Source organism: Bombina bombina, chromosome 4 (assembly GCF_027579735.1).
Source record: "Bombina bombina isolate aBomBom1 chromosome 4, aBomBom1.pri, whole genome shotgun sequence".
NCBI classification, from domain to species: domain Eukaryota; kingdom Metazoa; phylum Chordata; class Amphibia; order Anura; family Bombinatoridae; genus Bombina; species Bombina bombina.
Window position 1 is genome coordinate 140179882 of NC_069502.1, and position 26987 is coordinate 140206868.

A 26987-nucleotide genomic window follows, 5' to 3' on the forward strand; every position below is an offset into this window, starting at 1 on the left:
CAGATCCAAACATCTTGGTTCAGGCGTCATCTTTTCAACTAGCAAATCTCATACAGAGATGTTGTTGTTCTTTCTACGTTACCACAGGTGGAAAGTGAATCTGGAAAAAGAGTTCTCTAGTTCCACCTACGAGTGTGTGTTTCCTAGGGACAATCATATCCATTCCATTAAGTTTTTCCTGACGGACGTCAGAAAATCCAACCTTTTTGCTGCTTGCCTTTCTCTCCGGTCTGCCTTCATCCAACAGTGGCTCAATGCATGGAGGTGATTGATCTGATGGTGGCTTCCATGGACATCATTCCTTTTGCTCGGTTCCATCTTCGACCACTGCAGCTTTGCATGCTCAGTCAATGGAACCGAGATCATTCAGACTTTTCACAAAGAATAGATCTGGACTCCCTGACAAGAGACTCTCTTTCGTGGTGGATTTCTCAGGAAAACCTGGCTCTGGGAACTTTCTTCCGTAGACCCTCCTGGGTGATTGTGACTACGGATGCCAGCCTATTGGGCTGGGGAGAAGTTTTAGGGCTCTCTAAAAATTCAAGGCCTGTGAACTCGAGAGGAGTCTTCTCTCCCCATAAACATCTTGGAGTTGAGAGCAACCTTCAATGCCTTGGTAGTTTGGCCTTAATTATTTTTAGTTTGGTTTATCAGATTCCAGTCGGACAACATCACCTCAGTGGCTTACATCAACCACCAGAGAGGAACTTGGAGTTCCTTGGCTATGTAGGAGGTGTCTCGCATTCTGCAGTGGGTGGAAGCTCACGATTGTCTCCTATTCCACATTCCAGGAGTTGACAATTGGGAGATGGATTTTCTGACCTGCAGACTTTTCATCCAGGGGATTGGGCTCTCCATCCGGAAGTGTTCTCCCAGATATCCCTTAGGTGGGGGGGGGGGTTCTGAGTTGGATCTGATGGCGTCTCGACAAAACGCCAAGGTTCAAAGGTTCGGTTCTAGGTCAGGAGATCCCCAGGCCGTTTTGATAGATGCTCTAGCGGTACCTTGGATTTCTCTCTGGCGTTTCTGTTTCCTCCGTTTGCTCTCCTTCCACGAATCATTGCTCGTATCAAACAGGAGAGAGCATCGGTAATTCTAATAGCTCCTGCATGGCCTAGCAGGATCTGGTTCGCGGATCGGGTAAAGATGTCATCTCTACCTCCTTGGAGGTTACATATGTGGAAGGACCTTCTAATTCAGGGTCCTTTCCTCCATCCAAACCTGGATTCTCTGAAGCTGACTGCTTGGAGATTAAACGCCTAGTTTTGTCTAGATGTGTTTTTTCTGAAGCGGTCATTGATGCTATGCTTTAGGCTTGTAAACCTGTTATTCGCAAGTTTTACCATAAGACATGGTGTAAATATCTTTATTGGTGCGAATCTAAGGGTTTCTCCTAGAGCCTGGTGAGGATTACCCGTATTTTATCTTTTCTTCAGGATGACCTTGAGAAAGGTTTGTCAGTCAGTACTCTGAAGGGTCAGATTTCTGCATTATCTTTTCTTTTGCATAAACGTCTAGCAGACTTACCAGATGTTCAAGCTCTTGTACAGGCCCAGGTCAGAATCAGGCCTGTGTTAAAACCTGTTGCTCTTCCTTGGAGCCTTAATCTAGTTCTTAAAGTTTTGCAGCAGGCTCTGTTTGATTCTTGGAATATTTTATTTCTCCTTGCTATTTCTTCCACTTGCAGAGTTTCTGAACTTTCAGCTCTGCAGTGTGATTCCCCGTACCTTATCTTTCATGCTGATTAGGTGGTCCTTCTTACTAAATTGGGTTTTCACGCTAAGGTTGTGTCGGATTGAAACATTAATCAGGAAATTGTTGTTCCTTCTTTTTGTCCTAATCCTTCTTCTCATAAGGAAGGTCTTTTGCATATCTTGGATGCTGTGCGTGCTCTAAAGTTTTACCTACAAGCTACTAAAGATTTTCTGCAATTTTCTGCCCTGTTTGTTATTTTTTCTGGAAAGTGTAAAGGTCAGAAGGCCACTTCTACTACTCTTTCCCTCTGGTTGAGAAGTATGATTAATTTTGGCTTATGAGACTGCTGGACAGCAGCCTCCTGAGAGAATCACAGCTCATTCCACTAGGGCTGTCTCCTCTTCTTGTGCTTTCAAAAATGAAGCTTCTGTGGAACAGATTTGCAAGGCGGATGCATGGTCCTCTTTGTACACTTTTTAAAAATTCTACAAATTTAATACTTTTGCCTCGGCTGAGGCCTCTTTTGGGAGAAAGGTTCTTCAAGTGGTGGTGCCTTTTGTTTAGGTCCTCTTGCCTTTTTTCTCCCTCCCTATTCGTTCCATGTCCTCTAGCTTGGGTATTGGTTCCCACTAGTAATTGGAATGACGTTGTGGACTCTCCATGTCATAGAAAAGAAAACAAAATGTATGCTTACCTGATAAATTTCTTTCTTTCCGGACATGGAGAGTCCACAACCCGGCCCTCTTTTTAAATTATAATTCGGCAGTTTTTTTGAGTAAACCTCAGGCACCCTTTTTTTCACCCTTGTGTTTCCTCTTTTTCCATTGTCCTTCGGTTGAATGACTGGGGATTATGGGTAAGGGAAGTTACACTTAACAGCTTTGCTGGGGTGCTCTTTTGGCGGAAAATGGCCTTTTTGGTTATTTCGTTTTTTTTTGCCTGTTATTTTCGGTAAAATTATTGTGTAGCATATTTCAAATTTGATGCTAGCCTAGAGCTGTTGTTTGATTTCATTACTTGACTTATTGTTGTGCATACAGTATAATAAAAGTTTTCTAGAACTATACTTTATTTGGATAATTGGTAAAAAAAACCGGTTAAATCTGATTCTTTTACTCAGAACTAAATATAGAATAACACAGTATGTTTTTTTTCTTGGTAAAATTGTGTAGCATATTATTGTTTTAAGATATTTTTTGTCCAATTTTAGTGTGTTACTTTCAATAAAAGTGTGGTTATTTTATTAGCTTGCAGTATTTCAATTCAGATCCATTCATTAAATTAGTCTAATTATGCAAAAAAAAATATTTTTAAATAATTTGAAAAAAAAAATACATTTTCGGTTTTCGGCCAAGTGCATCCTGAATTTTCGGGTTTGGTTTCGGTCCAGAATTTCCATTTTGGTGCATCACTAAGATAAACCCTTCAACAAAGGATAACAAGAGAAGGAAGAAAATTAAATAATAGTAAATTGGAAATTTGTTTAAAATTGTATGTTCTATCTAAATCACTAATGTCTAATTATGACTTTACTGTACATACAAAGAGAGAAGCGTTCCTTTGTGAAATGCACAACTGGGTTAAAAGAGGCTGCTCCTGGGTGGGTAACTTGCCATAGAACAAGCAATTGAGCTGTTGTTCGTTCCTGGTAGAGCACTTCTCTCTTTGTATGCATCAGATTTATTATTAACCAGAAAGTTCACATGCACTAATCGCAAGTAGTGGGTAACATTTGTTTCTCATTCAGTTGCACAGGAGAACGGGCCGTCAGATCATTGTGAGGTGAATTTAATAGGGGGCAGGGAGGGTTGGAAGCAATGGTCTTACAAATATATAGTATGTATACAGTAAGTATAGTAATTAGAAATTAAAGGGGCTTAAGACATATTTTAAGTGTCTTCCAATATGATAAAACACCTGTTTTGCTGCAATAGTTTTCAAAGCCAAACTCCCTCACCACTTGCTTATTGGGATGAGCTAATCAGGACAAGCTTTGTTAGTGCCAGTTCAGTAACAAAACCTCCACTGTCCCTTATATGATCTCTAATTAGTGATAGATATGTACCGAGTAAAGCATGTACTGCAGATTACGCACAATCATCAGAACTAGAAACTCACAATTTACATTACATGAAAAAGAGGGCAAAATAAATAAAGTATAATGCAAAGGGGTTTTACTGTGAATAATTAAACATTTTATATTATAATCGTGTTTTATGATCTTTAATTCACAGTGATTTTTGCAAATGGTTGTAGGTATATACTTGATACAGGACTCTGTGTTCATGAGTATATGTTGTGGTGATATGTAGAGGCAGTGTTATATCCTGTTATAGAATAATTTGTTTTTATAAGCTTTGATATATTTTCTAGTTGATAAAGAATATAATCGGTTTATCAATGTTTCTGTGGAGAAATAGTGCCATCTAGTGGCCACAAAGAAATTAACACAGAGGTTCAATTACTTTTTCCAGCCTGCACTGTGAATGATTACTTGATGGCCCTATTTATTATTATTTTTTTCTTTCATGATTCAGATAAAACATGCAATTTTAAATAATTTTCCAATTTAGTTACATTATCTAATTTGTTTAGTTCTCTTTGTATCCTTTGAAAAGAATACCTAGGTACCCTTAGAAGTTGCCAATTCCCTGCCATGAACTTGTCTACCTGGCTTTAAGATGAGCGGGCATCATGCAATGTCCACATGTAGCATTGCATGTGGGCGAGCAGAGGCTGTCAATCATCTCTATCAGATCATGGTGATTTCACTCCACAACATTTTAGATGGCAGAGAGGTTAGGTAGCAGCAGTCTTAAGACTACAGCTACCTAACTAGTGGTGAGCCTGAAATGCTGGGACCCCGAAGTTGCATTTGCAGCTTCATAAATGGGGCCCAATGTCTTCAATAAAATTTTGAAAAGCACAACTGTTTGTTTGTTATTTGTTTAGTCAGATTGTGTTTGTCTATAAACGTAACTTAGATGAATATCAGATTGCATTTTATGAGTAATCAATGCAGAAATCCAGGTAATTCCAAATGGTTCACAGACATTTTCTTGCAACTGTATTTTTAAGCTGTGTATTACTGAATAAACACTCATATTGCTGGGGTTAACATGCAGCCTTTATTTAACCGACTTATTTTTAAGATTTAGGACAATGTAGGTAATATAAAATAAATATTAGCAGAAGGCCTAGGCTTTGTATATTATTTTGTAGTTTACTGATTCTAAGGCTTCAAAAATTTTGTTTTCTTACCCTTAAGCTGATCCTTCTTATTTGTCATTACTTTGGGTACTAAATTATTGAATGTTTTTTTAATCTGTTTCTTCCCAGTCTTAATTTTATATCAAGGTGGTCTTGCAACATCCTTCACATTTTTTACCTCTGGTTGTCTTTTCTTTTCTATTTATTTTTTGCCTAGTCAGAAGGTGGCTATTTTTTTGTGTGGATAGAATCAAGTGGTTGAGGAAGATTGAGAGTCTTCTAGTTGTCCTTTAATCATATCTTAAAGGGACAGTCTACACCAGATGTAATAATCCCTTTATTACCCATTCCCCAGTTTTGCATAATCAACACGTTTATATTAATATACTTTTTACCTCTGTGATTACCTTGTAGCTAAGCCTCTGCAGACTGCCCCCTTATCTCAGTGCTTTTGACAGACATGGAAATAACCTGTGTAGACAGAGAGACAGAGGCGCCTCATGGGACAGTATCGTGCAAATAAATATAATCACAGAATCTACAAAGCAGCTCAAAGCGGAGGTACTCACAAAAACAGCAGCATAAATGTATGCCTTACAGCGCAGGACGGGACCTTTCGTCGCCCGACAGACAAACACTCTGGTACTTGGACGTGGAGACAGGGAACCAATCAACGGCCACCTCACAACCCGCGTCAGCAATGGGAGCTGCCTGCGGAGTAACCAATCACTAGCCTCAGTAGTAGGATTGACAGGTCGATGGACCAACCATAATCAGCAGACCTAGAGCAAGTGGTATAAAAAACTTGTGAGTTTATTGAGTTTAAAAGTTTAAAACAGCATACAGCAATGCGTTTCTCGACCTTCAGGTCGTTTCATCAGGCTGATACTGAACAAAGTATACTTGCTCTACTTATCACAAACATTAGACCTATCACGAGCCAACCCTACACACACACCCCTCGTTCCACCAATGAGGAGGATCTGACACGAGCGTGACCGTGGCCAATCACTGATACCCAATCGGTAAATGTGTGTGTAGCGTGAGCTATACAAAGAGGGGAGGAATATTAAACATAAAAATTAAAATACTATATACAACTTAATCAAATAGTCGGAGTATGTACAACAGATTATTATAAGACCTGCACAGGCTCGTAATATCATATAATATATCTAAGGGCATATGCATAACATATATAATATTTAATCAAGTCAAAGTAAACAGATGTACAAAAGATATATACACTTATCAATTTCCACTAAGATATCACTAAATAAATACCAAGTGTATAAATGCAAGCATTCAGTGAGGTATGAAGTTATATATATCGTGATGACAGACTCAGACAGAGGGAGACCTATTGGATCCACATACTGAAAAGTATGCATCCTGATGGTTTGAATTTATGTGTGGACCTGGCTGCTTTTTATTGAGCCACTCCACTTGTTCTCCCTTTGTCTGAGTCTGTTTTGCTCCAGTTAGGATGATGCAGGATGAATCAATTCCAATCAGTTCCAACATATTAATATATCCAAATATGGTTATTGGTAGTTCTATACACCTCTTTATCTATACACCTCTTTATCTATACACCTCTTTATCTATACACCTCTTTATCCACCATAAGTGTTACACCATAAGTGTAATTTGATTTTAATTGTATATTATTATTGAAGATTTATGAGCATTTTATTTATCTATGCTAATTAATATATTAAGTGCAGGCATTTATTGAATGAACATTGCATTTAGTGTTTTTATTGAATATCCCAACTAATATATCATGTGCAGGCATCCTTTTTTTGCTGGAATATAGTATTTATTGTTTTTATATTATCGTTATCATATTTTATTTTTTTGACCAGCTGGTTGTTTCAGCTATTCAATTTGTGGGTATATCTTCCAGGCAGGTAGCTTAAACCACTGTCATCACGATATATATAACTTCATACCTCACTGAATGCTTGCATTTATACACTTGGTATTTATTTAGTGATATCTTAGTGGCAATTGATAAGTGTATATATCTTTTGTACATCTGTTTACTTTGACTTGACTAAATATTATATATGTTATGCATATGCCCTTAGATATATTATATGATATTACGAGCCTGTGCAGGTCTTATAATAATCTGTTGTACATACTCCGACTATTTGATTAAGTTGTATATACTATTTTAATTTTTATGTTTAATATCCCTCCCCTCTTTGTATAGCTCACGCTACACACACATTTACCGATTGGGTATCAGTGATTGGCCACGGTCACGCTCGTGTCAGATCCTCCTCATTGGTGGAACGAGGGGTGTGTGTGTAGGGTTGGCTCGTGATAGGTCTAATGTTTGTGATAAGTAGAGCAAGTATACTTTGTTCAGTATCAGCCTGATGAAATGACCTGAAGGTCGAGAAACGCGTTGCTGTATGCTGTTGTTTTAAACTTTTAAACTCAATAAACTCACAAGTTTTTTATACCACTTGCTCTACGTCTGCTGCTTATGGTTGGTCCGTCGACCTGTCAATCCTACTACTGAGGCTGGTGATTGGTTACTCCGCAGGCAGCTCCCATTGCTGACGCGGGTTGTGAGGTGGCCGTTGATTGGTTCCCTGTCTCCACGTCCAAGTACCAGAGTGTTTGTCTGTCGGGCGACGAAAGGTCCCGTCCTGCGCTGTAAGGCATACATTTATGCCTCTGTTTTTGTGAGTACCTCCGCTTTGAGCTGCTTTGTAGATTCTGTGATTATATTTATTTGCACGATACTGTCCCATGAGGCGCCTCTGTCTCTCTGTCTACACAGGTTATTTCCATTGCATTTACCTCAAGAGTGCTGCCTGACCGTTAGAGGGATACACTACCAAGGGAATACCCTGCTCCCCTGGATGGTTTGAAACCGTATATATGCGCACCTCACATAGAGACTCTCATGCTCTATTATCTTGTTTGTTTTGACAGACATGCAGTTTAGCCAACCAGTGCAGACTCCTAAATAACACCATGGGAGTGAGTGCAATGTTATCTATTTGACACACATGAACTAGTACTGTCTAACTGTGAAAAACTTTAAAAATGCTCTGAGCTAGGAGGCAGTTTTCAACGGTTTAGAAATCAGTTTGAGGCTACCTAGGTTTAGCTTTTCAAAAATACCACCAAGGGAACAAAGCAAATTTGATGATAAAAGTAAATTGGAAAGTTTACTTCTATCTGAATCATGAAATTTTAATTTTGACTAGACTGTCCCTTTAAGGTTATCCTTCAGTAGTACTTTTTCGTTGTCTTGCTCTATATCACTGGTTTTCAAACCTGTCCTTAGGCCTCCCTAACAGGCCAGGTTTTCAGGATTACCTTGGGTGAGAGCAGGTAAAATAACCATGTTTATTAATCAGCTGATTATTTCACCTGTGGTTCTAGTTCAGATATAAACACAATCTGGCCTGTTAGGGAGATTCGAGGACAGGTTTGAAAACAACTGCTCTATATAATATTATATCAGATAAGAATGTGCCAACACCTCAGGTACTTCACTTAAGCAGTTTTTTTTCATGGGAATTGGAGGGTAATGAACAGCTGTGCAAAGTTCACCTAATGCTGCTGAGACACTGCAAAAGATACATTCATGCATTACGTGGTTCTATGTTTCCTGGAATATTTCTGTTATCTGACTTCTATATAGTTACTCTTTAACTGCGTACACTTTGGAATTTAGTGCTGTTTTCTGAGGTTTACTACTTCCTCTTGTATTCATTCCTTAGGTATTTCTATGTTAAGTCGCTAACCATCATTTCCATATATTGGCACAGTTCCCTAAGTGACACTCAGCATGCTCCTCTCCCATTCATTGCTTTATATTTGGGGTGGAGGTTTGTAGAAGGAGGTGGAGTTTGTACCACCTGAAATGGTAAAGTTAACAAATTGTGTAGTCCCTGTGAAAGGAGAACCATGTACATTGGTGAGTACCACTTAAAGGAACATGAAACCCCAAATTTTTCTTTCATGATTCAGACAGAACATGATTTTAAACAACTTTCTAATTTACTTCTATCATCGAATTTGCTCAATGCAATAGAATTGCAAAATTAACAAGTGCATAATAAAAAGACAATGATTTAACACCTACTCTTAATTTTTTTTTCTGACAACTTAATTTTTCTCCCATTTTCCAGCCCCCTGTATCACGTGACAAACATCAGCCAATCACAGACTAGTATACGTATACCCTGTGAGTTTGTGCACATGCTCAGTAGGATCTTGTTCCACAGAAAGTGTGAATATAAAAAGACTGCAAAATTATACCACGAGAATGATGGATTTTTGATAATAGCAGTACATTGGAAATGTCATCAAACTTTGCCATCTGCATTTGTTTTCTATGTGTTGCTTCAGAATGCTGGTTGCCTTCAAAGCAGTGCGTACCAGCTCCAGAATGGTGGTTGTGCTACATAAGGCTGCTCCAGTTTGATTGTCTGCAAACTAGTCCCAGGTAGAATAAAAACTTAGCAGAACATGCCAGTGCGTTAGTTGCATCATATAAGTTGGTTTAAGCAAGGTGGGTGGGGTTTTTACCTAAGATTTTGACCAGTTAATTAGAAAAGTCTGTTAAAAAGAGTTTGTTTAAAAAGAAAAATAATCTGTTTAAAGTAAATCGGGGAAATAGACTGTTTCAGCTAAACCAGATCCTCTATGATCCGGTTTAGCCAAACACTTTTTAAATGGGCTTGACTGTAGTTGCACATTGTATATATGTATATAGCATACGTATTAGGTGACACTAATAGCATCATACAAGAGGCTGATAACCCAACCTGTGTCTGTGTCCAAGATCTCTAACCACTAAAAAGAAAGCCCATGAGGCATCACAAGGAAACAGAACCAACATAGATAACCTTTCTACCAAAATAGTACCTTGATGGAGGGTCCTTAATAGCATCTGGGTGATCAGGCAAAGTATCTCCACCACAACTACTGTAGAAATTATGAGATCAGCCTGTACAGGACTTTCAGCACACACGTCCACTCTGCCATTGAATACTTGATCCTCTGCCTCTACAACTAGCAAACTGCAAAGTCCATTGGCAAAATTTATGAATTTTGATTTCACCAAGTGAGCAGACATTCACTCTTCTCAGAACTTAGGCAGAGAGCAGACTGAGGGCCAGTAATAAGTCAAAATTAGTATGAACATAGATATTCTCTGAGGAACTCATGGATTGCACATAGAGAATTAGTAATATTTTTTGAAAACATTTTCTCCTCTGGAGGTATTGGTAGTTTTAGAAAGAGATATGAAGGGCAGTGCCAAACATTTCGGGCAAGTTTTTAACACTTCCAAGTGGCACACTTCTATGCACTCACCATTCAAAACTTATGTTAACTCGTTGATTTAAATTAATTTATTTGTCACAGTGTCACTTAATAGTTAATATACAAATAATTTGTCTTTGGATGATGTGCTGATTTTAGAATACCAGGTATTGGTGCAAAAGTACATTATTTCCTTCTTAATACAGGGAGAGTCCACAGCTGCATTCATTATTTGTGGGAAATACAGAGCCTGGCCACAAGGAGGAGGCAAAGACACCCCAGCCAAAGGCTTAAATACCTCCCCCACTTCCCTCATCCCCCAGTCATTCTTTGCCTTTCGTCACAGGTGGTTGGCAGAGAAGTGTCAGAAGATTTCGTAGTAGTTCCTTAGGAAGGGTATCTGCCCTTTGAGATTGGACTGGAGTTTTAAGTAGTCTTGTCAGCCTCTCAGTGAGAGCATTGAAGAAAGTTAGAGTCTGAAGATGCAGGGAGAGTCTTTCTGCGAAACCATTGAGACTCATAATAACAGCTCCTTAAGCAATCAGCGTTGACGAGTTTCGCTGCCTGCTTTCTTCACTCAAGTCCATGTCAGAAGCGCTTCTACAATCTGTCAAACTTGAAGGACCGTGTTACTGTTCCACGGCATAGATTCCAGTAAGATCGCTTCCTTTTTTACACATATTGCAAACGCTAGAAGACAGGGTCACAGTTTGGCTCCTTTTATCTATATGGAATCAAGGGTTAATATCTCCTGAGGGGGATTGTGAACAGCTGGGTTTAATCATATATGTTTTATTTGATTTTATGCTGCTTTTTGTGTAAGATGTTTATGGGCTCATAGGCTGAGATGGAACATACATGTTTCACTTTCACTTTGAAGGTTGCGCAGCTTAAAAGCTTGGCGCGCTTTTTCTCATAGCAGGGACAGTCTTGCATTGCACACCATGTGACCGGAATAGTCAAGGCTTCCATTTCCTTTCTCTTGACCGAGTTACTACCGGAGAGGATTTTTATCTCTGTTCTGTCTTGGTCATAGGAGGTGGCCCAGCCATTGGGGGTATAAAGGTGCCGCTTTTTAAATTTAAAATTAAGTTAGTTTTTTCTGTAGTCATCCGCATATCATACTTTAGCTATGGAGGATTCTGATGTATTAGAGGGTTCTCCCTCTATTTCAAAGAGTAATGCCTGTTTATATTGTGGGGGAGCTCTGGAATATCCGCCCTCTCAATTATGTTCCATATGCCTTGATAAGGGGATTATATCAAATAAGGTTGACATGTTTGATACCACTGAGCCGCCCACCTCTGAGGAGTCCTCGTCCAGTGAGGTGCACACCCTACATGCATCTTTGTATACACATGTAGCTTCCCATTGCACTGCTAATCCTCCATCTGGAGGGGGGCTTTTTTTCACCAGACATTACTGCGCAGTTTTATACGGCGGTGTCTGCGGCCATTAGTTCTTTCCCTTGCACTGCTAAGCACAAGCGGAAGGTTAAATCTTGCACTCTTGCCCAGGTGGCATCATGTAATTTGTCGGATATATCCGATCAGTTATCCGAGGATGAGGTTCTCAGCTTCAGAGTATGAACTTTCAGGGTTGGAGATTGCTGCCTATAATCCTCCGCCTGTGGAGTATCCAGTTTTTTTATTTAGGACAGAACGTTTACGCTTTCTACTAAAAGAGGTTTTGACTACTTTAGAGGTTTCAAAGAGCGAGCTGCCAGTCGAACCTCTGGGTCCTAAATTTGATGGCAATCATTATTAAGGACGAGTGGAACAGGATTAGATTCCTCTTCCCATCGTTTGCCTTTTAAGGATCCTGGTTCCGGGCTCTCTATGGGGGTAGGTTCTCTTTTTCTCATCCCTACTTGGCGCTAATTTAACGCTTGCCACACGTAATGCTAACCCGTGTGAGGATAGTTCATCATTCATAGAGCCATGGGATATAAGGATGGAAACTCTGTTAAAAAGGATTTTCAACCTATGGGATATTTGCTTTTATGGGCGGCGCTTGTCGCCGCGGTTGCTGGAGCGGCTACCTTTTGGTGCGTCTCCTTCATGAAAATGATCGAGGTGGAGGGTCTCATCGACATTTTTCAGGAAAGAAATACGGCCTTCTGGGTTACTAATTATTTTATCTGTGCTGTTATTACGCAGATTAATTAGCCTATGACGAAGACTTCAGTTTTCTGTTCAGGCCCGTAAGGGCGCTATGACAGATATAACTTCTAAGTCTGGTCTTTTTCCCTGTCCTTTAAGGGAAAGAGTTTGTTTGACTATCTCCACGGTTTCAGGGGCCAAGGGTGCCTTTATACCGTATTTGTGTTCCTTAAGTTCTGTTAAAAGCCCAGAGTCAGAGGCCTCTGCTAAACCAGAGCAAACCAAGAGTTCTTGGAGAGCCGCTCAGTCCTGGAATAGATCCAAGCAGAGCAAGAAGCCCGTCGGAGATTAAGTCCGCATGAAGGGGCAGCCCACGGTCCTATTTAGGATCGTGTAGGGGGCAGTCCTGACCTTTCTTTCAGAGGCTTGGTTCAGGGACATGCAGGATTCTTTGGTACTGGAGGTCATAGCTCAGGGTTGGAAGATAGGTTTCAAATCGTATCCACTCAGCGAAGCAGATTTATCCTATCAACCTGTCTCAGGACTAGGAAAGAGGGAAGCCTTCTTGGAGTGCGTATGAAATCTGTCCTCCTTTGGAGTCATTGTCCCAGTGCCTATCATAGAGAGAGATTTGGAATATTATTCAAACATTTTTCGTGGTCCCAAAGAAGGAAGGGATCTTTCCATCCAGTTCTGGACCTAAAGTGCTTAAACAAATTTCTATATGTCAAGATGGGAGACAATAAGGTCCATCCTTCCCTTAATTCGGGACGGGGCAGTTTATGACCACTATAGACCTGAAGGAGGCATTCCTTCACCTTCCAATCCACAGGAGAACACTTCCAGTTCCTCAGGTTAGGTTCCTCGGACCAGCACTTCCAGTTCATTGGCACTTCTGTTTGGTCAGCTACTGCTCCAAGAATTTTTACGAAGGTTCTAGGGGCTCTTCTAGCAGTCGCCAGAAACCCGGGGTGTAGCAGTAGCTCCTTCTTGGACGACATTCTGGTACAAGCACCATAGTTTCCGTCTGGCGTAAGGACCATTCAGCATCTCCCTCTGGCGAAGATAAATAGAGAAAGGAGTTCTCTTATTCCAAGCACACAGTGGAATTTCCTGGGCACAGATATTAGATTCCATAGACATGAGAATATTTCAAACAGCCTAGAGAAGTTGCAAACTAGCTTCCACATGTCTTGCCCTCCAGACCTCCTTAAAGGGTTAGAAAATCTTTGCAAAGTATTAGTAAAACAAAATACATAATTATAATTAGAGATATATATGCAGATAAAATTAGCTTACTTTTTCCTGAAATAATCTTTTAAATATCTTTAATTTAACTTAAAAATTCACAAGCAACAAGCAGTAACGAACGCCCATTAAATAGGGCAGAGTTTATGCAAAATTTCATCAAGATCCAATAGCAATTGTTTCTGCCCATCTTATTTAAAATATTAAAAGGACGGCTTTAAAAGAGTGTTCACATACTACAGGGGCTTATACTTTAGGTTTAGTATAATAAGTACCCCTAGTTTAACAAGCAAGTTAATTTGATTTTAGTAAAAAGAAGTCAACTCCTAGACTAACGAGCATGTTGGTTTTTATTTCTTAAAGTAGGACAACCCTCAAAGTGACCAGTAAGCTATTTTTAACCCCTAGACTAACGAGTAAGTTGTTTTGTTCTTAAAAACAGATTAATCACAGAGCGTGCAAAGATTAAAAGCAACAGGAACTTAGGATGTTAATAATTAACTTTAACCTAAAGTAAACTTATACCTAAAGTATAAGCCCCTGTAGTATGTGAACACTCTTTTAAAAGGGCCTCCTTTTAATATTTAAAGTAAGATGGGCAGAAACAATTGCGCTATTGGCTCTTGATGAAATTTTGCCATAACTCTGCCTATTTAATGGGCTTGTTTTTCTAGAGGTTAAAAATGCCTTGTTAGTCTATGGGTTTATTTCCTTTTACTAAGATCAAATTGAATTGCTCGTTAGCCGTAGGGGTACTTATTATACTTACCTCAAGTAACCTAATTTCCCCCTGCGCTCAGTGATTCTTCAGCGTTCCGGTACGCCACTCCCACCAACATCGACATCACTATTATGACCTTTGCCCCTGCTTCCCCATGTAAGTATAGTGACGTATCGGCATTAGCTAGGTATGAGGGGCCAAGATTCGCATGTGTTACTTTTAAATAATTATATGCACATGCGGGTCGCCATGATGATTCGCCTAGGTAGAACATCATTATAGGGTCCAGCATAAGGATATACAAAATGGGATTGGCAAAATAATTTTTATTGAGGAATAACTAGAAAAGAAGTGAAACAGTTTAACCAGGTACTTATTTGAATTATGCAATATATATAATGAACTTTCAAAAAATATTAAAAACGTTTTTTCTTTCATGTAAATAGCAAGGAGTCCATGAGCTAGTACGTATGGATATACATTGCTACCAGGAGGGGGGCAAAGTTTCCCAAACCTCAAAATGCCTCACTAAGCCTAAATACACCCCTCACCACACCCACAAACCAGTTTTACAAAACTTTGCCTTCTATGGAGGTGGTGAAGTTAAGTTTGTGCTAGATCTACGTTGATATGCGCTCCGCAGCAGGTTAGAGCCCGGTTTTCCTCTCAGCGTTGCAGTGAATGTCAGAGGGATGTGAGAGAGTATTGCCTGTTTGAATTCAATGATCTCCTTCTACGGGGTCTATTTCATAGGTTCTCTGTTATCGTTCGTAAGTAGATTCATCTCTTACCCTCCCTTTTCAGATCGACGATAGTACTCTTATATATATATAACCATTTCTCTGCTGTTTTCGTTCAGTACTGGGTTTGGCTTTCTACAAAACATGTAGATGAGTGTCTGGGGTAAGTAGTCTTATTTTTCTGTGACACCTCTTAAGCTTTGTTTGGGCACTTTTTTAATAAAGTTCTAAATATATGTATTCAAACATTTATTTGCCTTGACTCAGGAGGTTCAACATTCCTTATTTTCAGACAGTCAGTTTCATATTTGGGATAAAGCATTTTGAATCAATCATTTTTCTTACCTTAAAAATTTGACATTTTTCCCTGTGGGCTGTTAGGCTCGCAGGGGCTGAAAATGCTTCATTTTATTGCGTCATTCTTGGGCGCAGACCTTTTTTGGCGCAAAAAATCTTTTCTGTTACGGCGTCATACGTGTCGCCGGAAGTTGCGTCATTTTTGACGTTCTTTTGCGCCAAAAATGTCGGCGTTTCCGGACACGGCGTCATTTTTGGCGCCAAAAGCATTTAGGCGCCAAATAATGTGGGGCGTCTTATTTGGCGCTAAAAAAATATGGGCGTCACTTTTGTCTCCACATTATTTAAGTCTAATTTTTCTTTGCTTTGGTTGCTAGAAGCCTTGTTCTTGCATTTTTTCCATTCCTGAAACTGTCATTTAAGGAATTTGATCAATTTTGCTTTATATGTTATTTTTTCTCTTACATATTGCAAGATGTCTCACGTTGCAGTTCCATCAACATCTAATGTTCAGAGTGTTTCCTGATAACATAAGAGACTTTGTTTCTGAATCCATCAAGAAGGCTATGTCTGTTATTTCCTCTTCTAGTAAACATAAAACATCTTTTAAAACTTCTCTTTATTCAGATGAATTTTTAAATGAACATCATCATTCTGATTTTAATGACTCTTCTGGTTCAGAGGATTCTGTCTCAGAGGTTGATGCTGATAAAATCTTCATATTTATTTAAATGGGAATTTATTCGTTCTTTACTTAAAGAAGTACTAATTGCTTTAGAAATTGAGGATTCTGGTCCTCTTGATACTAAATCTAAACGTTTAGATAGGTCTTTAAATCTCCTGTGGTTATCCAGAAGTTTTTCCTGGTGCTATTTCTGAAGTATTTTCCAGAGAATGGAATAATTTGGGTAATTCATTTACCCCCTTCTAAACGTTTTAAGCAATTATATCCTGTGCCGTCTGACAGATTAGAATTTTGGGACCAAAATCCCTAAAGTTTGATGGGGCTATTTCTACCTTTGCTAAACGTACCTACTATTCCTACGTCAGATGGTACTTCGTTTAAGGATCCTTTAGATAGAAATTGAATCCTTTCTAAGAAAAGCTTATCTGTGTTCAGGTAATCTTATTAGACTGCTATATCATTGGATGATGTTGCTGCAGCTTCAACTTTTTGGTTGGAAACTTAGCGCAACAAGTAACAAATCATGATTCTCATAATATTATTATTATTCTTCAACATGCTAATAATTTTATCTGTGATGCCATTTTTGATATTATCAGAGTTGATGTCAGGTTTATGTCTCTAGCTATTTTAGCTAGAAGAGCTTTATGGCTTAAAACTTGGAATGCTGATATGTCTTCTAAATCGACTCTACTTTCCATTTCTTTCCAGGGTAACAAATTATTTGGTTCTCAGTTGGATTCTATTATCTCAAACTGTTACTGGTGGGAAAGGAACTTTTTTACCACAGGATAAAAAATCTAAGGGTAAAAACAGGGCTAATAATCGTTTTCGTTCCTTTCGTTTCAACAAAGAACAAAAGCCTGATCCTTCATCCTCAGAGCAGTTTCAGTTTGGAAACCATCCTCCAGTCTGGAATAAATCCAAGCCTTCTAGAAAAGCAAAGCCAGCTTCTAAGTCCACATGAAGGTGCGGGCCCTCATTCCAGCTCAGCTGGTAGGGGGCAGGTTACGTTTTTTCAAAGAAATTTGGATCAATTCTGTTCACAATCTTTGGATTCAGAACATTGTTTCAGAAGGGTACAGAATTGGTTTCAAGATAAGACCTCCTGCAAAGAGATTTTTTCTTTCCCGGTGTTCCCAGTAAATCCAGTGAAAGCTCAAGCATTTCTGAAATGTGTTTCAGATCTAGAGTTGGCTGGAGTAATTATGGCCAGTTCCAGTTCTGGAACAGGGGCTGGGGTTTTATTCGAATCTCTTCATTGTACCAAAGAAGGAGAATTCCTTCAGACCAGTTCTGGATCTAAAAATATTGAATCATTATATAAGGATACCAACGTTCAAAATGGTAACTGTAAGGACTATCTTGCCTTTTGTTCAGCAAGGGCATTATAATGTCCACAATAGATTTACAGGATGTATATCTGCATATTCCGATTTCATCCAGATCATTATCAGTTCCTGAGATTCTCTTCCTGGACAAGCATTACCAGATTGTGGCTCTGCGTTTTGGCCTAGGCTACAGCTCCAAGAATTTTTACAAAGGTTCTCTGTGCCCTTCTGTCTGTAATCAGAGAACAGGGTATTGTGGGTATTTCCTTATTTGGACGATATCTTGGTACTTGCTCAGTCTTCACATTTAGCAGAATCTCATACGAATCGACTTGTGTTGTTTTCTTCAAGATCATGGTTGGAGGATCAATTCACTAAAAAGTTCATTGATTCCTCAGACCAAAGGGTAACCTTTCTGGGTTTCCAGATAGATTCAGTGTCCATGACTCTGTCTTTGACAGACAAGAGACGTCTAAAATTGATTTTCAGCTTGTCCGAAACCTTCAGTCACAATCATTCCCTTCGGTAGCCCTTATGCATGGAAATTCCTAGGTCCTTATGACTGCTGCATCGGACGCGACTCCCCTTTGCTCGTTTTCACATGCGACCTCTTCAGCCTCTGTATGCTGACTCAATGGTGCAGGGATTACACAAAGAATCTCAATTAATATCTTTATAAACCGATTGTACGACACTCTCTAACGTGGTGGACCAGATCACCATCGTTTAATTCAGGGGGCTTCTTTTGTTCTTCCGACCTGGACTGTAATTTCAACAGATGCAAGTCCTTACAGGTTGGGAGCTGTGTGGGATCTCTGACGGCACAGGAGTTTGGGAATCTCAGGAGGTGAGATTACCGATCAAAAATTTGGAACTCCCGTGCAATTTTCAGAGCTCTTTCAGTCTTGGCCTCTTCTGAAGAGAGAATCGTTCATTTGTTTTTCAGACAGACAATGTCACTAACTGTAGCATACATCAATCATCAAGGAGGGACTCACAGTCCTCTGGCTATGAAAGAAGTATCTTGAATTCTGGTTTGGGCGGAATCCAGCTCCTGTCTAATCTCTGCGGTTCATATCCCAGGTGTAGACATTGGGAAGCGGATTATCTCAGTCGCCAAACGTTGCATCCGGGCGAATGGTCTCTTCACCCAGAGGTATTTCTTCAGATTGTTCAAATGTGGGAACTTCCAGAAATAGATCTGATGGCGTCTCATCTAAACAAGAAACTTCCCAGGTATCTGTCCAGATCCCGGGATCCTCAGGCGGAGGCAGTGGATGCATTATCACTTCCTTGGAAGTATCATCCTGCCTATATCTTTCGCCTCTAGTTCTTCTTCCAAGAGTAATCTCCAAGATTCTGAAGGAATGCTCGTTTGTTCTGCTGGTAAGCTCCGGCATGACCTCACAGGTTTTGGTATGCGGATCTTGTCCGGATGGCCCTCTTGCCATCCGTGGACTCTTCCGCTAAGACCAGACCTTCTGTCGCAAGGTCCTTTTTTCCATCAGGATCTCAGATCCTTAAATTTAAAGGTATGGAGATTGAACGCTTGATTCTTGGTCAAAGAGGTTTCTCTGACTCTGTGATTAATACTATGTTACAGGCTCGTAAATCTGTATCTAGAGAGATATATTATAGAGTCTGAAGACTTATATTTCTTGGTGTCTTTCTCATCATTTTTCTTGGCATTCTTTTAGAATTCCGAGAATTTTACAGTTTCTTCAGGATGGTTTAGATAAAGGTTTAATCCGCAAGTTCTTTGAAAGGACAAATCTCTGCTCTTTCTGTTTCTTTTTCACAGAAAGATTGCTAATCTTTCCTGATATTCATTGTTTTGTACAAGCTTTGGTTCGTATAAAACCTGTCATTAAGTCAATTACTCCTCCTTGGGAGTTGAATTTGGTTCTGGGGGCTCTTCAAGCTCCTCCTTTTGAACCCATGCATTCATTGAACATTAAATTACTTTCTTGGAAAGTTTTGTTCCTTTTGGGCGATCTCTTCTGCCAGAAGAGTCTCTGAATTATCTGCTCTTTCTTGTGAGTCTCCTTTTCTGATTTTTTCATCAGGATAAGGCGGTGTTGCGAACTTCTTTTGAATTTTTACCTAAGGTTGTGAATTCCAACAACATTAGTAGAGAATTGTGGTTCCCTCATTATGTCCTAATCCTAAGAATTCTAGGAGAAATCATTGCCTTCTTTGGATGTTGTTAGAGCTTTGAAATATTATGTTGAAGCTACTAAGTCTTTCCGAAAGACTTCTAGTCTGTTTGTTTCTTTTTCCGGTTCTAGAAAAGGCCAGAAAGCTTCTGCCATTTCTTTGGCATCTTGGTTGAAATCTTTAATTCATCATGCCTATGTCGAGTCGGGGTAAAACTCCGCCTCAAAGGATTACAGCTCATTCTACTAGGTCAGTTTCTACTTCCCTGGGCGTTTAGGAATGAAGCTTCGGTTGATCAGATTTGCAAAGCAGCAACTTGGTCCTCTTTGCATACTTTTACTAAATTCTACCATTTTGATGTATTTTCTTCTTCTGAAGCAGTTTTTGGTAGCAAAGTACTTCAGGCAGCGGTTTCAGTTTGAATCTTCTGTTTATGTTTTTCATTAAACTTTATTTTGGGTGTGTGGATTATTTTCAGCAGGAATTGGCTGTCTTTATTTTATCCCTCCCTCTCTAGTGACTCTTGCGTGGAAAGATCCACATCTTGGGTAGTCATTATCCCATACGTCACTAGCTCAGGGACTCTTGCTAATTACATGAAAGAAAACATAATTTATGTAAGAACTTACCTGATAAATTCATTTCTTTCATATTAGCAAGAGTCCATGAGTCCCGCCCTTTTTTTGTGGTGGTTATGATTTTTTTGTATAAAGCACAATTATTCCAATTCCTTATTTTATATGCTTTCGCACTTTTTTCTTATCACCCCCTTCTGGCTATTCGTTAACTGATTTGTGGGTGTGGTGAGGGGTGTATTTGTAGGCATTTTGAGGTTTGGGAAACTTTGCCCCTCCTGGTAGGAATGTATATCCCATACGGTCACTAGCTCATGGACCTCTTGCTAATATGAAAGAAATGAATTTATCAGGTAAGTTCTTACATAAATTATGTTGTTTGTTTTTTTTTAAGGCCATCTGTGGCTCAGTGTATGGAGGTGATTGGTCTCATGGTGTCCAGCATGGACATCGTTTTCTTTGCCAGGTTCCACCTCAGGCTGTTGCGACTGTGCATGCTGAGGCAGTGGAACGGCGATCATTTGGATCTGTCTCAATAGATTTGTCTGGACTACCGGTCGAGAGAATCGCTCTCTTGGTGGCTCTGTCCAGATCACCTGTCCCGAGGGACATCCTTTTTAAGACCATCCTGGGTGACTGTGACTATGGATGCAAGTTGTTTAGGGTGCCAAGAAGGCGTAGGGCCTGTGGACGCAGGAGGAGAGCTCCCTCTTTTTTCAACATTCTAGACCTTTGTGCAATATTCAATGCTCTGAAGGTTTGGCCCTACTGGGTTGTTCCAATTTATCTGATTCCAGTCAGACATTATATCCTTGGTGCTTACATCAACCATCAGGGGGAACGAGAAGCTTCCCTGGCATTTGAGGGAAGTATCTCGGATTCTGAGGTGAGTGGAGACCCACAATTGTTCGCTGTCAGCGATCCACATTCTGACAGGTGGGGAACGCCGGAGATAGATTTCATGGCATCCCGTCTCAATACCTAGCTACCCAGATTTGGGCCGACATCCAGGGGTCCTCAGGCAGAGCTAATAGATGTATTAGCGGTGCCTTGGAGGTTCAATCTAATTTCTCTTTTCCTGCCATTACCACTCCTTTCCCTTGAGTGGTGGCTTGAAGCTTTCAGGAGCAGGCATCAGTGATACTGATTGCTCCATCGTGGCCGCAAAAGGATATGGTTCGCTGATCTAGTAGGGATGTCATCATCTCCTCCTTGGAGGTTACCTTGTCGAAGGGATCTGCTGGAACAAGGCCCCTTCGATTCATCAAAATCTAGATTCTCTGAGGCTTACTGCGTGGAGATTGAATGCTTAGTCTTAGCCAAGAGAGCGTTTTCTGAGAGTGTTATCGATACTCTCATTCAAGCTCGTAAGCAGGTTACTCGTCGCATCTTTCATAAGGTTTGGAGAGGACCTACTTATTCTGGTGTGAAGAGCGTGGTTTGTCCTGGTAGTAAAGTAAAGGTTGCCAGGATTCCTTCTTTTCTCCAGGTTGGAGTGGCAGAAGGGCCTCTCAGCTTTTTCCTTGAAGGGACAGATTTCAGCCTGTCTGTTTTACTGCACAAGAGGCTTGCTGAGCTTCCAGATGTACAGTCTTTTGTTAAGGTTCTGACTAGGATCAGGCTGGTGTTTAGATCTAATGCTCCTCCTTGGAGTTTAAATCTTGTTTTAAAGTTTTGCAACGGGCCCCATTTGAGCCTATGCATGGGGTTGACATTAAGTCTTTTGTCTTGGAAGGTTCCTTTTCTACTAGCTATTGCTACTGCTCGCAGAGTCTCTGAGATTGCTGCCTTGCAATGCGACCCTCCTTATCTGGTTTTCCATGCTGATAAGGCTGTTCTACGAACTAAGTTAGGATTTCTTCCTAAGGTTGTGTCAAATCACAACATCAATCAAGAAATTGTGGTTCCTTCCTTATGTCCTAATCCTTCTTCATTCAAGGAACGTTTACTTCATAATCTTTATGTGGTTCGTGCCTTGAAGTTCTATCTTCAGGCTACGAAGGAATTTAGACAAACTTCTCTGTTTGTTTTCTATTCTGGGAAGCGTAGGGGTCAGAGGGCCTCTTCGACTTCCTTATCTTTTTGGTTGAGGAGTATCATCCGCTTAGCTTATGAGTCAGCGGGTCTTAAGCCAACTCAGAGGATTACTGCTCATTCTACAAGAGCAGTGGTTTCCTCTTGGGCCTTCACAAATGAGGCAACTATGGATCAGATTTGTAAAACATGCTACCTGGTCCTCCTTACATACTTTTTCCAAATTTTACAAGTTTGATGTTTTTGCTTCTGCTGAAGCAGCCTTCGGGAGAAAGGTTTTGCAGGCTGTGGTGTCCTTAGATTTGTGGGCCATCTCTCTTTTTTACCCTCCTGTTAGCATTCAGTGTCCTCTGTAGCTTGGGTATTGTTTCCCACAAGTAATGGAATGCAGCTGTGGACTCTCCCTGTATTAAGAAGGAAAACATAAATTATGACTTACCAGATAATTTCCTTTCCTTCAATACAGTGAGAGTCCACAGCTCCCGCCCGTGTTCTCCGATGGGCGTCCCTAAATTTATTTTGTTTTCTTCTGGCACCTTTTTCACCGTAATATTTCTCCTACCGTTTCCTTGTTCCCTCGGCAGAATGAATGGAGGATGAGGGAAGTGAGGGGAGGTATTAAGCCTTTGGCTGGGGTGTCCTTTGCCTCCTCCTGGTGGCCAGATTCTGTATTTCCCACAAGTAATGAATGCAGCTGTGGATTCTCCCTGTATCGAAGGAAAGGAAATTATCTGGTACGTCATAATTTATGTTTTCCCTTTTTAATACAGGGGGAGTCCACAGCTGCATTCATTACTTGTGGGAAACAATACCCAAGCTACAGAGGACACTGAATTCTAACATGAGGGTAAAAAAGAGAGGCGGCCCCCAAATCTGAGGGCACCACAGCCTGCAAAACCTTTCTCCCAAAGGCTGCTTCAGCAGAAGCAAAAACATCAAAATTGCAAAAAAAGGAGGACCAGGTAGCATGTCTTACAAATCTGATCCATAGGGGCCTCATTTGTGAAGGCCCAAGAGGAAAACCACTGCTCCATAGAATGTCATAATTTATGTTTTTTTATCAAATTTAGTGCCAGTCTCTGTGCATTTTAATTGCAATGTTTTACAAGATGAAGATGTACTTTGCATTGTGATTGCTCTGTCTGAGAATGTTTTTATTTATTTTGTTTGTATATTTAACTAAAGTAATTTTACATTTTAGATAGCCGAAGAAGAAGCAAAGAAGATGGCCAAACCTTTGCGTGTGAAGAAACTTTTTGTTCTAGCTGCTATACTTGTAGAACAGTACCATGAACAGATAAAGATACACAAAAAACAAAACTGAAAGGGAAGAAAACAGAGGTATGAACCATTTTTCATTTTGTGTTGCATAGTGCATTGCTATGGTGCTTTGCTAAGTATAAATTTTGTCTTATAAAACATATGTTTACCTAGAATTAGTGGCATATTTAGGTTTTTGTGCTGCCCTAGGTACTAAAATTTCTTGCTGCCCCCCCACCCCAGGTCTTTTTTAGCCATAAATTTTTTTGGCCAGGGTGTAACATGACATTTATTTCATTTTTCATGGCATTTCCAAAGTAAACAAATGTCAAACCTACAATAAAGATGCGTAAAGTTTACAAGGCATATTGGGTAATAACTAAAAAAGATAATACTCAGGACCCTCTCATAAAAAATAAAAAGATTAACAAATAAATTATTATTTCAGATAACATCTGCTGTCGGAAAGGCGTAGATTAAATGGTAACAAATATTTGGACAATGGTGGAGTAATAATCCTGAACAAATTAGTGTCATCCATAAAAAATAAAATTTATGCTTACCTGATAAATTATTTTCTTTCGGGAAAAGGGTCCATAGGAATTCCTTAACGTGTGGAATATACTTCCCGCCACTAGGAGGAGACCAAGAACCCACACAAGCTTTAATCCCTTCCCACCGCCCCTCTCTCCTCAGTTTAACGTATAGCCGAGCAGAGAAAATGAAACAGATAGGTAGGAAAGACAAAAGCAGGGGCTATAGAGGTGCAAATTAGAACTGTTGCCAAAATATAAACGGCTGGGCCAATGGATATTTTTTTCCTATGATGATAAGAGTCCATAGGAATTCCATAACATTTGGGATTTAATAGCCAAGGTTGAGAGTCTATGTTAAGGAAAGGGAGGACAGATTAAGACAGTTCCAGTTTTGCCGGAAACTTGCAGCCTGAAGGAGTTTCCTGGCAGTAACCGTTTCCCAAAAAGCAAAAACTTCAAAACAGAAAATCTTTAAGGAATGTTTGCAGAGAAATCCACTCCAATGGATGCCTAACTTATGACAGCCCAAGTAGCAACTGAACTGGAAGAATGAGCCGAGATATGCCTAGGAGGAGACTTCCCTGCCACCAAGAAGTTCTGAAAATCACTTGATTGAACCCAAAGTTAGAGCTACGAGTAGCCTTCTTGCCTGTACGGAAACCAGAATAGAGAATAGTTTTGTTTGGAATCCTTAGTAGCTTACAGAAATATATTTAACGATTCAAAGAAGGTATAACAATTCTTGTTTAAAGTTTTCTGCAGAAACTATTTTAGAGAAAAAAATATTGGGTAAGAAGAACAGTCTTATCCTTATGAAAACCCAGAAACAAGGGAGATTCTCAGAAAAGCAGAGAATTTGAAAATTCTTCTAATTGAGATAAAAATAATAGAAAGAACATCCGGGACAAAATATCAAAAACTATGCTGAACATAGGTTCAAGGGAGGTCCTTGGAGAACAGAACTAAATACAATTACTTGGAGGGGGATAGTTCTAACTGGCCTCATTCTTCCAAATCCTGAACAAAAATCTAAACATTTGAAAGACTGGCTAAATTATTATGTAAAAGAACTGAAAAAGCCACAAATGTGGCCTTTTTAATAAACTTACTGACATTCCCTTGTCAAGAATACCTAAGAATCCTAAATAAATGCTAGGAAAAAGCTAAGAAGAGCCACCACTCAAAGAAAAAACTTCCTTAAAATATTGTTATTATTTATTTATTTTAGCAGCCTACTTGATGTTAAATTCAGAACTGCTGTTTTGAATTGCAGTGTGTCACCCCTGAGACACAAATTAGCCTGAAGAAATATCAGGTTCTATCCAGGTCCAAGCTGCAGTTATCAGGATTACTACTGATTCGAGCAAACATTTTTTGAAGAAAATCAAATGAAAACAGATGAGTTACACAATAAATCCAATGGGCTTTCTAAGGCATCTATCAATTGTGCCTTTAGGTCCCTGGATTTGGCACAGTACCTGGAAGGTCACAGTTCAAGTGGAAAAACATCTGAATATATCCGGCAAATCCCTGAGATACTACTCCCCTGGGAGAACAGAGGACTGCTGATAAATCCAGTTCCACACTTCTGGAAAGAGAACATATGAAAGAGAATTTTGAATCTGCTCTACCCAAAACAGATTTAGAATACCTTTAATATAGCCAGGTGACTGTGAGTCTGTCCATAAGGAAAATGTCTTTGTTTAGGATGAGCCATGACTGAAGACTTGGGGCCCCAAGATCATTTTTAGCATTTTAATATATATATATATATATATATATGTATTAAAATAAAAAAATAACTCCTTGCATAAGCTCCCCTCTTGTGTTACCACCCCAACTGTTTTGTTTCTGATGGGACCACTGACTGCTGTGAGCAGTCAGGTGTCTCTTGAAGGGCCATATGCCAATTTTCAAAACTGAGTAAAAAAGTGAACTAAAATGATGCTGGAGGGTTGATAAGAGTCCTTTATTTTGAGAAATTACCTCATAAAGTGTGTCTGTAGGTAGGTAGGCTAGTCTCCTAACTATGCTATACTTGACTAAAACAAGTACCTACTGATAGCCTATGGTCTGTATGTGTGCAGTAGCTAATTACCTGACTGATACCCCCCTTATCGAGCTTTACCAGCATGAAGTCTGTAGCTGTATCCAGTAGATAGCCCAGTGCTTGAGGATCTAAGAGGAAATACCTGTATTCCCACGGGGGGGGGGACAACTAAGGGATATGTGGGTGGAGGCCCGCAGCTGTTCACTGTCAGCGATCCACATTCCGGGTGTGGACAACTGGAAAGAGGATTTTCTCAGCAGACAATCCTTTCATACGGGGGAATGGTCTTTCCATCCTGAAGTGTTTGCAGAGATATGCAACAGGTGGGGGATGCCGGAGATAGATCTCATGGCATCTCGTCTCAATACCAAGCTACCCAGATATGGGTCGAGGTCCAGGGATCTTCAGGCGGAGCTTATAGATGCATTAGCAGTGTCTTGGAGGTTCAGTCTAATCTACCTTTTCCCGCCGTTACCACTCCTTCCTCGTGTAGTGGCACGGTTAAGCAGGAGCATGCGTCAATTATGCTTATTGCTCCATCGTGGCTGCGAAGGATGTGGTTCGCGGATCTGGTGGGGATGTCATCTTCTCCTCCATGGAGGTTACCTTGTCGTAGGGATCTGCTGGAACAAGGCTAGATTCTCTGAGGCTGACTGCGTGGAGATTGAATGCTTAGTCCTAGCCAAGAGAGGTTTTTCTGAGAGAGTTATTGATACTCTCATTCAAGCTCGTAAGCCGGATACTCGTCTCATCTATTATAAGGTGTGGAGAACCTATTTATTCTGGTGTGAAGAGCGTGCATGTCTCTGGAATAAAGTTAAGGTTGCCTGGATCCTATCGTTTCTCTAGGATGGACTGGAGAAGGGTCTTTCTGACAGTTTCCTGAGGGGACAGATTTCGGCCCTGTGTGTTTTACTGCACAAGAGGATCTCTGAGCTTCCAGATATACAGTCTTTTGTTAAGGCTCTGATTAGGATCAGACCTGTGTTCAGATCTAAGGCTCTTCTTTGGAGTCTGAATCTGGTGCTTAAGGTTTTGCAACGGG

General features: G+C 40.0%; 1 protein-coding gene across 1 annotated transcript in view; it reads left to right on the forward strand.

Annotated features, from left to right (window-relative positions):
• The window catches only part of WDR35 (WD repeat domain 35), a 291517-nt gene that overhangs the window by 216241 nt on the left and 48289 nt on the right, over positions 1-26987 (forward strand). The window contains 2 exon segments of the mRNA XM_053709650.1: positions 23298-23391; positions 23394-23437. Of these exon segments, the coding sequence (XP_053565625.1) occupies positions 23298-23391; positions 23394-23437 (138 nt within the window).